Genomic DNA, 13949 nt, shown 5'->3' with positions numbered 1-13949 from the left:
ATTTTAAAGATTTTATCCCTTGTGTTATTTTTTTTTTTTTAACAAAGACTTGACTTAGTGTAATTTGATGCTATTTCTCTTTTATAAATGAACAACAAACAATTTATACTTTAAAACCTTACAACATAAAAATGATATTTCTCAAAAAAATTATTAGGAAGTCTTTAGACTAAAAAGAAAATATTTTCTGAATAACAGAATCCAAATCGATAGTCATGTCGCCAGAATAATACCTCTTCATATAGTAATTTATTTCCGCCATAAACCCCTTTAAGGAGTGTAAGAAGATTTAACCAAAGCAGACAGAACATAAGAGAACATTCCATTAATGGAACGTCCAAAGAGACAAAGAGACATCATTATTCAAACCGTCCAAAACGAAACACTCACGCCTAAACCTTCCAAAACCCATTTGTCTTTTTTTTTTCAAACCGTTACATCAAAAGAAACTGATAATCATTCAACCATTCACTCAGCTAGACTGACGCAGCTCAGGTCGAACAAAATCTGCATCTTCAGGCACAGAGATATCAACGGTAGGCCTGAGCTGTGCACAGACCTCGATAGCACCATGGACTGGATCAGCAAAGAAGTTGCTTATCAAGTCTTTGTTGATTGGTGCACCACTGTCCACAGCCACTAAAGCTTGTTGCGTCAGGTTGTAGTCGAACCTCGGTGCCCATTTCCTCGATCCCAATCTCGCTGTGGTCGAGCAGTTGTCCACCATGAAGGACACTCCTCTAGCATGCATAAAGGGGTTAAGAGAATCAACAGATTCAATCACACTCTCGTTGATGATCTCTGAGTATGAGTGACCCTTCTTCCTCAAGATCTCAATCTAACAATAAACCAAGATTTAGAACAGAAACCAAACCGAATATAAATAAAAACACGTACATATATACATACCTGAGCCATCATAAGGGCAACGTAAACTCCAGCGGTGAAGGGATACAACGGACCCAAGTCACCAGCTGGTCTTGACTTCCTGACACGTTCACCGACCTTCCACATTCTTGTCTGATCAATCTTACCCATTGGGAATGCAGGCAAGCCCTCCTTATCCTGTGTTACAAGCAAGTAAAAGCCATCAAGGAACTGTGTTTTGAGTAAATGTAAGAAACAAGAAGTTTGAAAGATGAGTTATATTACATAGAAGCGACGACCGGCTAAGACAACACTCCGGATCTCGCTGCCAGCTGCTACATCCTCGTAACATTCGTAGAGAATCTCCATACAAGGGTAGAAGGATGCACTGTATGCAGTCTCGAAGTCCTTTTTGCCTTCTTCAGACAAGGAGTTGTAGACAGCCAACATGCCCTGAGTAGAGATAATCCTTGAGATTGTTCCTGTGATGCACTCTACTGTGTTCTTGTAAGCCAAGTCTTCGCTCATTCCATTTTCGGTGTACCTTCTAAAGAGAGACTCCACGATTCCGTGAACCGCACCAAGCAAAATACCTATTCACAAACAAAACAAGATGAAGATAGGTTTTAAGCATAGGATTGAGATATAGAAAGAAAGTTTATAAGTTGAGGTCCAGATTCACCTCTTTCTCCAAAGATGTCACTCTTGTACTCTTGCTCAAGAGTAGTAGCAAAGGTAAAAGGAGAACCAAGTGCTACTGACCATCCCAGAGCAACATCAGCGGCTCTACCGTCAACATCCTGCAAACAGATAGTGAGAAAAATGAACACAGGAAGGTATAAATAGCTTTAGCTGTATAGTGAGAGAGAGAGATAGAGAACCTGGTGGACTGCAAAACTAGCGTTGATTCCAGCACCGTTGATTTCTTTGCCTTGGACATAAAGCCTCCTCACGGATGGACCCATTCCCTTAGGGCAAACAGCTACCACGCTGATGTTCTTTGGGAAATCAAGTCCCATTGACTGTAAATGCCCTAGTAGAAACCCGTGTGACAGACCGAGAATGCTGTTTGGCTTCATGTGTGAGAATATTTTCTCATAGTTATCAGCCTGCAAAAGAAAAACAATATGCATTAGAATCAAACGTAGGCACCTAAGGAGCAAGATAATGAAGATTCTGAGATGAACTAACCTGAGCAGCATCAGAGATCAAAAGCAACACGAGATCACTACCAGAGATGGTTTCCCATATATCACCCAAAGTACCACTCTCTTCGGTGAAGCCAACAGCACGTGCCTCCTCAAACGATTTAGAACCCTTTCTAAGCCCAATCTACATTTCCATTCGGACAAAAAAAAAACAAGTCAGAGAATAGTCTTCAAGTAACAGCCGAAAGCAAAAGACAAATTCTAATTAAAAAAAACAAAAGAATGAAGCCAACTCATCAGGTTGGGGATTAGTACCTTAACAACAATGTCAGACTTAGCCTCCACAAGTGAATCCCTTAGATTCTGAGCTTGAGCAGGTCCCTGCAAACATACATTCCGTTAGCACGAGACACGATCTATTTCAATTTGCCCATTCAAACTCAATTATATCAAAACCGTGTAAACAAAAACACTTCAATTATGACCAATTTTATTCACATGACGTGATCAAGAAACTATCTTCCACAGTGAACCACAGTCATAGCTAAGTTTCAAGCTATTTGAAGGATAAATTATTAGTTACTAAAACAAAAACTCCTTAAAGTTGTTAGCTTTGCTTCTTAAGTAACAAACCCACAAATCAAACATGTTGACTAAGCAAAGCACAAAGATATATACCTGAGAGCCCCAGCCAATGACACCAATCTGCTTAATCCCTTTGAAAGCATCAGGAAGATGCTTGAACAAGTCCCTTCCTCCTCTCACAATGTACTAAAACAAACACATTGATTCAAATCATAAACCCTCAAAAGAGCAGACTTTTAATAGAAAGAGTTGATGAAAAAGGAGAACAACCTCATCGTAACCAGCAAGAGAGACCTTCTCCTTTTTGAACACAGACGTCTCGAAATCGAGAGAAACAGGTGCTCTGACCGCAGACGACGCAACCATCCTCGCGGAGAGGGAAGATCCGGTTCCATTTCCAGGGACGGTGGCAGTGAGCGACCTCAGAGACTTTGAAGTAGACGAGACGAAACTGATGCTGGGCAAAGCAAAGCTTGTGCCTTTCGATGACCTGAGGGAAGAAGAAAGAGACGGGCACGAGAGGGGAGGAGCGATGGATGAAGTAGCAGCCGCCATCTGTTATCTCAAGTGTAGCAAAACGTCTGCGAGAGGAGCAGCCGATTATTAAAGGGACCACGGATACTGACACGAACACTCGGTTTTTACCTACTCAACACCATGAAGAGTCGCATATCAATCAAAAACAGATTTGTCCACCGTATCTATAATGGGCCTAAAGCCTTATTAGATAAGGCCCATGAAGTAAAAAACCTGAGTGTCGTTGAGTCAACTATTATGAATACAAGAACTAATTGTGAGCACTTTATCCGATATCCGAAGCAGATCCAAAAAACTGAACCAAAATTCGAACGGATATTGAATCAGGAGAAATTTGATACTCGAACCCGAACGGGTAATATCCAAACCCGAATAAATATTCGAAGATAACAAAACATATGTATAACTAATTTTATATTTCTAGTTTACATCTCTTATTTTATATAAAATATTTAAATTGATACTACACATACTTTAAGTTCATATGATATACATACAATTACGGATAAAATGATTTGATACTCAATTAAAATGCATGTCAAATTTTTTATTTCAAGAATTAACAAAAATTTACATCCAAAATTTAAAAACAATAACCAAATTAATTTCTTTTTAGTTTCAAAATGTTATGTCCAAATCTATTAACCATGCAATCTATTAAAAATGAAAAATTAGTTAAGTAAAATTTATGTTTTTAAATACATGAAATTTTAGAAATGAAAAATCTTATTTAATTTTTTAAATCTAAATATTTGAATCTGATCCGAAATAACCGAATCCGAACTAAAAATACCCGAACCCGACCCGAAGTACAGAAATACTCGAACGGATTTTACACCTCTATACCAAAATATTCGAAAATTCAAAATACCCGACCGAACCCGAACGGGTACCCGAACTGTATAGATATGGATGTTCCTTCATAGGCTGGTCCATCAACTGTTTCATGTTGACTTGTCAGCTTTGGATGATATGTCGAACGTGTAAAAGTAAAAACAATGGACGGTCCAGATTTAAACTAGTTAAAAAGATCGGGTGATTTTGAGGTAATCACAGATAGAAGTAATGGTATAGATGGCCTATTTCAAACTCAACTTTTTGGGTCGTGCCTATTCTATCATGAACTTTATTATAGTGCATATTGCATCATGAATTCAACAAATTTTTGAAAAGTCTACACGAACTTTCACAAACGTGCGTATATATACATTGAATACAATGGTGATTAGTCAATCTCTTATTCGAGTTGCTAAATAGCTGATATGACATTTTCGTTAAAACGATATCATTTGTAAATATCACAAAATTAAAAAAATTGAGTCTTACATACTTCGAACCCACATTTTGGCGGGATAAAAATCTTTTTACTTATCCGCCAAGACATGGGTTTTAAGTAGGTTTAATGAGTTGGGTATTTCGAATTTTTGATGAATCCTCATGCGTCTTTTATGCTTGATCAAGTTTGAAGTTACTGCCTTTGATCATTAGTTAGTTAGTAATACCAGTCTCGCATTATAGATGTTTTGCATTGGTATTGAAAAAGTCATCTGCAAATGTTAAAGTTCATGTCTTGATCATTGTTCATAGACAACATTGATTGACTCGCTTTGAATCTTATCCTACAGTCTACGTGTAATGTTACAGCAAGTGAGCTCATCTTCTTCTTTATTTGTGTGCGTGTGCAGATACCTCCAAGGAAAAGCATAGCTTGTTACAGGTTCTTTTTCTTGCCTCCATTTACAGAAAATGTCTATAAGCCATTCTGACCTGTAGTTAGGAGATTCTTGCAGTAACCCTTTTTTCCTGCTGCGTAGCCAGTGATCAATAACTCAAGAGTAAACCTTATTGAACCAATTCCTGAAGCTAGTAGGAATGTTAGCTTATTCTTAATTTGTATCTAGTTAGTCATATTTTCTCAGGCCGCCAAAGATGTGTCTAAGTAATCTGTTGGAAGATGGAGATAGTAGACATTGGCTGATACCTTTTATACAAATGATCCATGCAGAGCAAATGATCCATGCAGAAAAAATTTAACCACAGATCTTAACTTGGTCTGTTTTTTTGTCTTGTAGATATATTTTGTTCTCCGTGTTGAAGAAAAGATAGGTACTTATGAATATATAACGAGATTTATAGTTGTATTTGAGTTTATTTAGTTGGAGCATTGCAGGTGATCGTGTGCGACATGCTTTTATTGGACTCGGATTCCGGGAGAGAACTGAAGCATACGAGTCATAGTGTGCTTTGATATGACTTTCAAGCTGCATTGCATGACCACATGAAGAAGTAACATTCCACTTCCAAATCTCCTAGTGTTTCTTTGACATCTCTGAATCTCATCTCTTGTGTTTCTCTTTTGCTAAAAGGTATTTGAACAAGAAGAAAACAACAGAAGAAATGGAACAACACTTTCAGAACACTTCATCTGTGGATTACAAGCTTAAAGGAAGGAGAAACCATTGTTCCTCAACTTAAAAATGTAAAGATTTAAATTTATTGGGCTCTAGATACATTTCTGCAAGTCTGAGCAATCTCTCGTTGAAACAGAGGAGCTCGATAAAGACCCAAAGTCTTAGCTGGTAGAGAAGAGTCTGAGCAATCTCTCGTTGGATGATAAGGAGAAGTCTATAGAAACCACCATTCCTTCAATCACCCCTCCGCCTCCACCTCCTGGACCGCTTTCTCCTGCCACGACTGCTCAGAAGTCCCCATCAAGCCTCAGCCTCCAAAGATCCTCTGAACATCAAGATTTAGATACAAAGCGAGAAGAACTAGAGAAGAAAGAAGAACAAGAAGCTAAAGAAATAGGCGTTGAATATGACTTTGGAGATTTCCAAGCTGCATGCTGATTTTAACCATGAATATAGTTTTACCATACAGAAGTTTGGATTGTTTGCTACTGTGAGAGAGGCCACCTTCTGTACAATTGCAAAGCCTACTAGTGCAAAACACAAAGACTTTCTCTGAAGTTGTGATTATATAAATTTTGATTCTTTTTTTTCCATTCATAATCATAGTAGCGTTTGATTCAAACCTTTAACCGGCTGATTCTATCACAAGATCATGGTTTAACTATTTACTTGGTTTTAATCAGACTTGAATATCAAAAGAAATATGAAATGTGTGTTTGACTCTTGATCACCAAAAAGAAAATTGCACTACAATTTTAGTGAAGGTGTTGTTGAGCACTCATCATTTTTTTCTCAAGTTTTTTTTTCTATTACCGGTAGGTAAAAAAAAACTACAAACCATTAAATCTCATCTCAATTTACAATGGTTAATAGCAATTTTGTCTCTTCTCCATGAATTGAGTTTTTTTTTTAAAAAAAATTGCTTTACTTTCTTCAAAATTTCAGCGCCAAAACCAAATTCCTTCGAAAGTTTTAATTACCTCCACACAGAAAAACAACAAAAAATAATAATAATATTAAATCAATATAAAAAATGATTTTCTTGGGTCCAATGTAATAGTTTTTTATTTTCTCTATACGATTGATCCTCTTTGATTGATATTGATATTTTTTTTCCCCATTATCAGCGTGAGAATCGATCCATGAACTCTTCTCAAAGATCCACATCTCTACTCTAACAATTAAAAGATTTTTCTCTGATTCTCAAATTTTCAATTTTAATTCTCTTTCCCTTTTCAATTCCTTTAATTTTCTTACTTTTTCTCAAAGATCCAAGTTGGTTGTTACTGAGAGAGAGAGACAAATAAAAATCTAGGGTTTCGTCAGGTTTTTAGGTCAAAGTAAATGTTCGATCAGCCTCAAACACATTCGATTCTCCTCTTCTTCTTCTTCTTCGCTACTGCTACTCTGCAATGCTTAGCGTGATCCGAGTTCACCTCCCTTCCGAAATTCCCATCGTGGGCTGCGAGCTAACCCCTTACGTCCTCGTCCGCCGCCCCGATAAGTCCGCCGCCACCGAAGATGTCCCTGAGTCTTCCCCCCTCGAAGGCTACTTCCTCCGTTACAGATGGTATATAATAAAGCTCCTCCCTTTATCAATTTCCCGAATTGGGTTTTCGATTTTGATCTTAAAGATTCGTTCTTTTTCGATTTTTCGATTAGGTTTCGTGTACAGAGCGATAAGAAAGTAACGATCTGCAGCGTCCACCCAACGGAGCAAGCCACTTTGCAATGCGTCTTCTGCTCGAAGCGACCAGCTCTCGTCTCCAAAAGCTACCACTGCTCTCCCAAATGCTTCACCGACGCGTGGCAGCACCACAAGACTCTGCACGAGCGTGCCGCCGCTGAGAACGGGAACAACGAAGAAGATAATAATAATAATAATAATAATGACTTGTCACGTGCCAACAGTGCTGCCTCTGGTGTCCTCGCCAGCACCTTGTCGAGTCTCAACGGCCCACCGACGCCGTTTTATCCTTCTAGCATCGCGCAGAAGAACGGAGGAGAGACGCTGGTCGAGGTCGGGGGTTGCAAGACGTACACGCCGACGGCTGATGATATTGGATACGTGTTGAAGTTCGAGTGTGTGGTGGCTGTTGCTGAGAGTAAGCAGTCTGTGGGGCATCCTAGTACGATTATGACTTCGCGTGTGATTCCTGCTCCTTCTCCGAGGCCACGGAGGCTGATCCCTGTTAATGGAGCTGATGTGGTGGGTGGTCACTTGGATCAAGATGGTCGGATTCAGTCTGCAGGGTCGTTCACTGTTCTTTCTTACAATATATTGTCTGATACTTCTGCGAGTAGCGAGCTTTATAGCTATTGTCCTACTTGGGCTCTTTCTTGGCCGTATAGAAGGCAGAATTTGTTGAGGGAGATTGTTGCTTATCGAGCTGATGTTGTCTGCCTTCAAGAGGTATTGTCTCGGCTCACCATTTTAAGTTTTGGAAATGAAAAAAATGTTGATTCTTATTTATTTATTTATCTGGCAGGTACAAAGTGATCATTTCCATGAAATTTTTGCTCCGGAGTTGGATAAGCATGGGTATCAAGCTCTTTACAAGAGGAAGACTAATGAGGTTGGGTTCATTGATGATTCCAGAAGCTCCTTTCTTTAATGGTTTTTATGTTTGAAAGTCTTTTAACTGTAACTTACTTTGTTGATAGGTTCTCAGCGGAAGTACAAGTGCAATTGATGGATGTGCGACATTTTTCAGAAGGGATAGATTTGCACATGTCAAGAAATATGATGTTTGTATCTGTTCTTCTATATGTTTACTCGCTCTAACCTTATTTTGATCCTCATACTAATTTAGGGGACGGTTAATAATCCAGGTTGAATTCAATAAGGCTGCTCAGTCTTTGACTGAGGCTATCATCCCTCCTGCTCAGAAGAGAAGTGCTTTAAACCGACTTGTGAAGGTAGTTTTGACAATGCTATACATTTATTTTTGGTCGCTGCTGATTGTTGGAGAGTTATTGTTTACATCGCTGATTTGGTTGATTGTTATGTTGTAGGATAACATTGCGTTGATAGTTGTTCTTGAAGCGAAGTTTGGTAATCATCAACCTACTGATGGGAAGCGCCAGCTTATCTGTGTGGTAGAGTTTCCCTTTCTCATCACGTTCAATTGTTTGTTGAGAAGATTGTTCAGTTATTTTTCTGTACTTGCTCTTTGCGTCTCATTTTGTTGATGTAACTTGTTGGGGTGTAGGCAAACACACATGTTAATGTTCAACAAGAGCTGAAGGACGTGAAGCTCTGGCAGGTATGTGCATCTCTCTATCTCAAGTTTCATCGACCTAAAGAGAATTAGTATTCACCTTAGTATCTGTTTTTTTTTTTATCTTTTGAGTTTAGGTTCATACTTTATTAAAGGGACTGGAGAAAATAGCTGCTAGTGCTGATATTCCTATGCTTGTATGTGGAGACTTCAATACTCTTCCCGGAAGGTTTTGTTAATTCTTCTAACCTGATGCATTAAACTCAGTATTCTCTTAATGATTATTAGTGAAGAAAGCTAAACTCTATTAATGGAATTTTGATTGCAGTGCTCCTCATTCACTTCTTGTATATGGAAAGGTTGATCCACAGCATCCAGATCTATTGGTTGATCCACTTGGGATCTTGCGTCCTCAAACCAAACTGACTCATCAACTGCCTCTGGTAACATTTTCTTCTTCAGTTAATGTACCTATTGTTTTTTTCTGCCTCTTTTCTGGATCTTTGATAAAGAGCATTTGTTTGCAGGTGAGTGCGTACTCATCGTTTGTGAGATCAGTAATGGGTATTGGATTGGAACAACACAGAAGGAAAATGGATCTTAATACAAACGAGCCTTTGTTTACCAATTGCACAAGGGACTTCATTGGCACTCATGACTATATATTTTATACAGGTTCCCACCATTTTCTAACTCTCCTCTCCCTCTTAGACTACATCAGGAAAATAATGAGTTAACTAAGCTAAGCAGGAAGGTTTGTATTGTTTTGGTTGCAGCGGATACGTTAATGGTGGAGTCTTTATTGGAGTTGCTAGATGAAGATGGATTGAGAAAGGATACAGCTCTTCCTTCCCCGGAATGGTCTTCTAGTCACATTGCACTCTTAGCTGAGTTTCGATGCATGCCTAGGACCAGACGCTAACCGGAGCTCCACCACCTTTCTTTTCACCTTGGCAAATCGCTTACAGATAGTTTTCTTCTCTTTTTTTTTTTTTTTTCCTGTTTTCAAAATCAGATTAAGACAGAGATGGCACAAAAGGTCGAAAGTGTTTCTGATCCAAAGTAAAAGGCAGATATCACTTTCTGATGTTGGTCATTCTTTATAATGACCTCTGTGTCTCTTTCTTTGTCTAACCTTGTCATTTTGATCAGTCAATATTAAGAGATATCCATTTGCTTTTTAATCTCTCCTTCCATTTTTAGTAAAGTTATGGTTTTAGTTAGATCAACTTATATATGCTTGCAGCACTAGAGAATTCGTGAGAATAATAGTAGACTAGGAGTTTTTTACTTTTAGTGAACAAGCTAACGCTGGTTTCTACATGATAAACATGGATGCTCTCTATTAGTGAAACAATAGAGATAAATAGGAGACAACATAATCGGCTCTTGAAGAATTGAAGTAGACATAGCTTAGTTCCAAGCACTAGCCACTCCAGGACCATACCCTTGGTTAGGAACAGTTCCATATCCTCCACCATAGTAAGCACCACCTCCTCTACCGTAAGGTACATAACCACCAGGAACCGTCCCGTATCCACCACCTGGTACAGTTCCATACCCACCTTGCATTGCGCCATAGCCACCACCGGGACCGCCTCCATAGCCTCCACCATAACCGCCTCCATAGCCACCACCAAGACCGCCTCCATAGCCACCACCAAGACCGCCTCCATAGCCACCACCGGGACCGCCTCCATAGCCACCAGATTCTCTCCTGAAGTCACGGCCTCCAAACCGCCCACCAGACCGCTTGTTCTTACCACCTCCAAATGAAGCACGAGATGCGTACCGACTCAGCCAGTCAGGGACCTCCTGGTTTGCTTCTTGCATCAGCTCGGCGAGTGGCTTGGCCATTGATGTGTTGTTGTCGTTGAAGAAAGCAGTTGCCAACCCTGAATTGCCTGCACGTCCTGTTCGTCCAATACGGTGGACATAGTCGTCGATGTCGTTTGGTAGATCAAAGTTAACAACATGAGCAACGTGTGGAATGTCAAGCCCACGTGCAGCCACGTCGGTTGCAACAAGAATAGGTGTCCGCCCAGTCTTGAATGATCTCAGCGCCACTTCTCTTTCCTTGTATGCATAACAACACAATATAGTTTTACGTCTGGTTGCACTGAAGTGAACTAAAATCTACGATATCCTGTTTTCGATATCAACAACTCACTAACCTGTTGTGACCTATCACCGTGGATGGTAGTTGCTGGGAATCCATTAATGCGCAACCAATTCTCCAAAGAGTCAGCTCCCTTCTTCGTCTCCACAAATACTAGAGTCAAAGCTTGCTGTAAAATAAAATAATCAGGATCGTCAAGGTGCTTTTGAACTGCAATTCATCACGTAGAACAAAGAGACAATGAAACAGAACCATGAGACCGAAAGGGCTACTACTATTAACTATGTACACTTTTAACCAACGAAACCAAACATATAAGCGTGTGCATTACCTTTCCTTGGTTACCATTCTCCCTCTGAGCATGAAGAAGGTCCATGAGATGGCTTCTTTTGTCAGAATCGTGGACAAACTCTACTCTTTGGACAATCAAATCCGTACTTGACCCCACTCTCCCGACAGCCAGAAATATGTAATTTGAAAGAAAATCAGAGGCAAGTCTCTGCACATAAAAATTAAAATTAATCATTTCCTCCAGATTATGTAAGTTTTAAGTTATTATCGCAGTACCAGTAGTCAGAGAAATACAGCAAGCAAGCAGAACAAACAGCACATAACAGCTAAGACACAAAGAGATAATTAGCTGAATCCCTTCTTCGATAAGTAGAAAATGACATGTGAAAGAGTTCCACAAACCTGTATCTCCCTAGGAAATGTAGCACTGAACAACATTGTCTGTCGGACACCAGGAGGAGGCATGTCCATCTGCTGAACAATCTTCCTGATTTGTGGTTCAAAACCCATGTCCAGCATCCTGTCCGCCTCATCAAGTGCCAAGTATTTCACCATCTGTAGTGAGACTCTACCTCTCTCAAGCAAATCGTTTAATCTCCCAGGTGTTGCAACAAGAATATCAACACCCCTTTCAAGCTCCCTTATCTGTTAAACAGCAAAACAAGATCAGATTAGTAAGAGCACTAGACTTACCATCATGAAATGTAGCAGTAGTAACATTAACCTGTTGGTTGACAGGTGTTCCTCCATAAGCAACCACAACTTTCACACCAGTTTGATATGAGAACTTTCTCGCTTCATCATGTATCTACCCAAGAAAATCATAAAAGACATTTTTATGAATCTACAAATGATGCACATAGACTTTGATATTTTAGCAGTGATTCAGACCTGGCAAGCCAACTCCCTAGTTGGTGAGAGAATAACAGCAAGTGGATAAACTCCCCGAACTCCACGCGGTCTCTCAACATGCTCCTCCTCCTTCATAATCCCACTAATAATCGGAAAGCAAAACGCAGCCGTCTTCCCAGACCCTGTCTGAGCACAAGCCATCAAATCCCTCCCAGCAGCTAATATAGGAATCGCGTTACGCTGCACAGGGGTCGGCTTCACGTACTTGCACCTCTGAATATTGAGATTCAGAGCCTCTCCGAGATCAATCTCCGCAAATGTACTAACAGGAGGTGGCACATTATCCCCACTCGTCTCGATGGGAATATCTTCATACGCTTCAAAGTTGATGCCTGTGTTGTTCTCCTGCTCGTTAACACCCGGCGGCTCTGCATTGCCATCGTTACCAAACGGGTTCGTTTCAGTGTCCCTACGGTCCCAACCACCACCACCACCTCCTCCTCTACCTACATAGCCTGAGCCACGACCTCCTCTACCACCGTATCCCCCACGGTGGTTACCATGTGAAGGAGCAGCAAAGTCTGAAGATGGCGGACGGCTCCTAAGATGAGGAGGAACGTAGTTGGTTCTGGACGGACGAGAGTCACCGTAACCACCTCCACCCCAACCAGATGATGGTGGTCTCTCCGGTTCAGAAACATCAGCCCATGATGAACTCATACTTGCAAACTACAACCTACAACTGATGTCTTGTTCCTTTGATCAATGTCCTGGAGAAGATGGTAATAAAACATTCAGTTAGAACAATGTCAAAGCTGTGACAAATAACCAAAACAACAGAACACAGTCTCACGAAGAACTAAGAACAATAATGTCCTAAAACCACAAAATCACTTAAACCCTAGAAGCATAAACTAAATCGAACAGAGCATCGTTGCATAAACCATGCACAGAGAGAGATAAAGCCTGGACCTTTTTGATAAACTCGAATGGAGGAAGCAAACCTAGATCAATGGTGTACGGATGATATAAACCCTATTTTTGTTTTTTTTTTCTTTCTTCTCGCGATCGTACACGAAGCAAATGAATGAAACAAGGTTTCTGGGAAATGAGCAGAAAGGTGAAGAGATATTTGTATTTCCATGAACCTTTTTTTCAAGTAATGAAAAGCGTGTCGGGTGAGCTATAACGAAGTAAACTGCGTGTCGGCGGTAATTATTCTTGGCGCGTGAAAAGAACGGCGAGCACGAATTGGATACAGACGAATATTCATTGTGGTCTGGATAAAAGTTAATTACTGACAAATTTAGAAATTAATTACTGAATTTTTTTAATTCTTCTCTCCCCCTCAATCTGATTTTCACCTCATCTCCAATCGGTTTCAGTCATTGAACAGTCGGATGCTAACATCACCTAATGGGCTCCAACGTTTGAGGGGATTTTCTTATTTTGGGTCCAGTTTAGTTAATTCACATGGCTTCCTCAAGCCTTCAAAACGGCCTTACGTATAAAATTCGTATCGCTACAGTACAGGGTATTATGATTATTAATCTATTTAGTCTATTAATTTAAAGTCATATTTAAAAATTATATTGGTATGTTTTTTTACCTATCGAACAACGCTGTGACTAAGGGGGCGACTTGTTTTCCCGCTACCACCCGCAAACGCAGCTTTTGCGGTTGGTAGCGGTTGTCGGCGGTTTGCAACAATCATTTAAATCGTTCTAAACCGCTTCAAACCGCTCCGAATCTCATAAATTCAAAAGCTGGTTCTAACTAGCGTTTGCGGTAGAGTAAATTTTTTCTCTTTTTTTCTAAAACAATATATATACAAAAGTAAAATATTTAATAAAAAAATTAAAATTGAAATTATGAAAATATTAAAATATATCTATTATATTTTAATTAATATTATAAA

The 13949-nt window shown here is 39.7% G+C and overlaps 3 protein-coding genes and 1 pseudogene across 4 annotated transcripts; 2 read left to right on the top strand and 2 right to left on the bottom strand.

Moving 5' to 3' along the window:
• Positions 1–227: 227 nt before the first annotated feature.
• Positions 228–3246, bottom strand: LOC106368142 (ketol-acid reductoisomerase, chloroplastic-like). Its single transcript, XM_013808038.3, has 9 exons — positions 2871–3246; positions 2694–2786; positions 2331–2396; positions 2059–2199; positions 1749–1976; positions 1550–1667; positions 1153–1460; positions 910–1065; positions 228–838 (listed from the first exon to the last, which is right to left on the bottom strand). The coding sequence occupies exons 1-9, from the start codon at positions 3153–3155 to the stop codon at positions 473–475; spliced, it is 1761 nt and encodes a 586-aa protein (XP_013663492.2). The 5' UTR covers positions 3156–3246; the 3' UTR covers positions 228–472.
• Positions 3247–5091: 1845 nt separating this feature from the next.
• Positions 5092–6412, top strand: LOC106364963 (annotated as a pseudogene).
• Positions 6413–6615: 203 nt separating this feature from the next.
• On the top strand, positions 6616–9953 carry LOC106396318 (carbon catabolite repressor protein 4 homolog 2). Its single transcript, XM_013836672.3, has 11 exons — positions 6616–7118; positions 7211–7961; positions 8038–8124; positions 8213–8296; positions 8381–8467; positions 8564–8647; positions 8761–8814; positions 8907–8998; positions 9098–9212; positions 9297–9444; positions 9546–9953. The coding sequence occupies exons 1-11, from the start codon at positions 6961–6963 to the stop codon at positions 9689–9691; spliced, it is 1806 nt and encodes a 601-aa protein (XP_013692126.2). The 5' UTR covers positions 6616–6960; the 3' UTR covers positions 9692–9953.
• Positions 9954–10035: 82 nt separating this feature from the next.
• LOC106396317 (DEAD-box ATP-dependent RNA helicase 52-like) lies at positions 10036–13241 on the bottom strand. Of its 2 annotated transcripts, none has more exons than XM_013836670.3 (7): positions 13004–13241; positions 12071–12801; positions 11904–11987; positions 11582–11824; positions 11220–11387; positions 10944–11057; positions 10036–10845 (listed from the first exon to the last, which is right to left on the bottom strand). In XM_013836670.3, exons 2-7 carry the CDS (start codon positions 12749–12751, stop codon positions 10183–10185), a joined length of 1953 nt encoding a protein of 650 aa, XP_013692124.2. In that variant the 5' UTR covers positions 12752–12801; positions 13004–13241; the 3' UTR covers positions 10036–10182. The 2 variants fall into 2 exon arrangements, with proteins under 2 accessions (XP_013692124.2, XP_013692125.2); XM_013836671.3 differs by having other exon boundaries at positions 13036–13171.
• Positions 13242–13949: the final 708 nt, after the last annotated feature.

Source organism: Brassica napus, chromosome A9 (assembly GCF_020379485.1).
Source record: "Brassica napus cultivar Da-Ae chromosome A9, Da-Ae, whole genome shotgun sequence".
Taxonomy (NCBI): domain Eukaryota; kingdom Viridiplantae; phylum Streptophyta; class Magnoliopsida; order Brassicales; family Brassicaceae; genus Brassica; species Brassica napus.
Note: the sequence above shows the minus strand (reverse complement) of the source record. Positions and strands in the feature narration are given on the sequence as shown.

Excerpts from the sequence above, each read along its gene's own strand:
- LOC106368142 (XM_013808038.3), bottom strand. The coding sequence starts at position 3,155 with ATGGCGGCTGCTACTTCATCCATCGCTCCTCCCCTCTCGTGCCCGTCT. Across the intron at positions 1,977-2,058 it reads TGATCTCTGATGCTGCTCAG|GCTGATAACTATGAGAAAAT; the intron begins GTTAGTTCATCT and ends TTTCTTTTGCAG. Across the intron at positions 1,066-1,152 it reads TAGCCGGTCGTCGCTTCTAT|GATAAGGAGGGCTTGCCTGC; the intron begins GTAATATAACTC and ends CTTGTAACACAG.
- LOC106396318 (XM_013836672.3), top strand. The coding sequence starts at position 6,961 with ATGCTTAGCGTGATCCGAGTTCACCTCCCTTCCGAAATTCCCATCGTG. Across the intron at positions 7,119-7,210 it reads TACTTCCTCCGTTACAGATG|GTTTCGTGTACAGAGCGATA; the intron begins GTATATAATAAA and ends TTTTTCGATTAG. Across the intron at positions 8,815-8,906 it reads AGGACGTGAAGCTCTGGCAG|GTTCATACTTTATTAAAGGG; the intron begins GTATGTGCATCT and ends TTTTGAGTTTAG.
- LOC106396317 (XM_013836670.3), bottom strand. The coding sequence starts at position 12,751 with ATGAGTTCATCATGGGCTGATGTTTCTGAACCGGAGAGACCACCATCA. Across the intron at positions 11,988-12,070 it reads CTAGGGAGTTGGCTTGCCAG|ATACATGATGAAGCGAGAAA; the intron begins GTCTGAATCACT and ends TTTCTTGGGTAG. Across the intron at positions 10,846-10,943 it reads ACGGTGATAGGTCACAACAG|GAAAGAGAAGTGGCGCTGAG; the intron begins GTTAGTGAGTTG and ends TATGCATACAAG.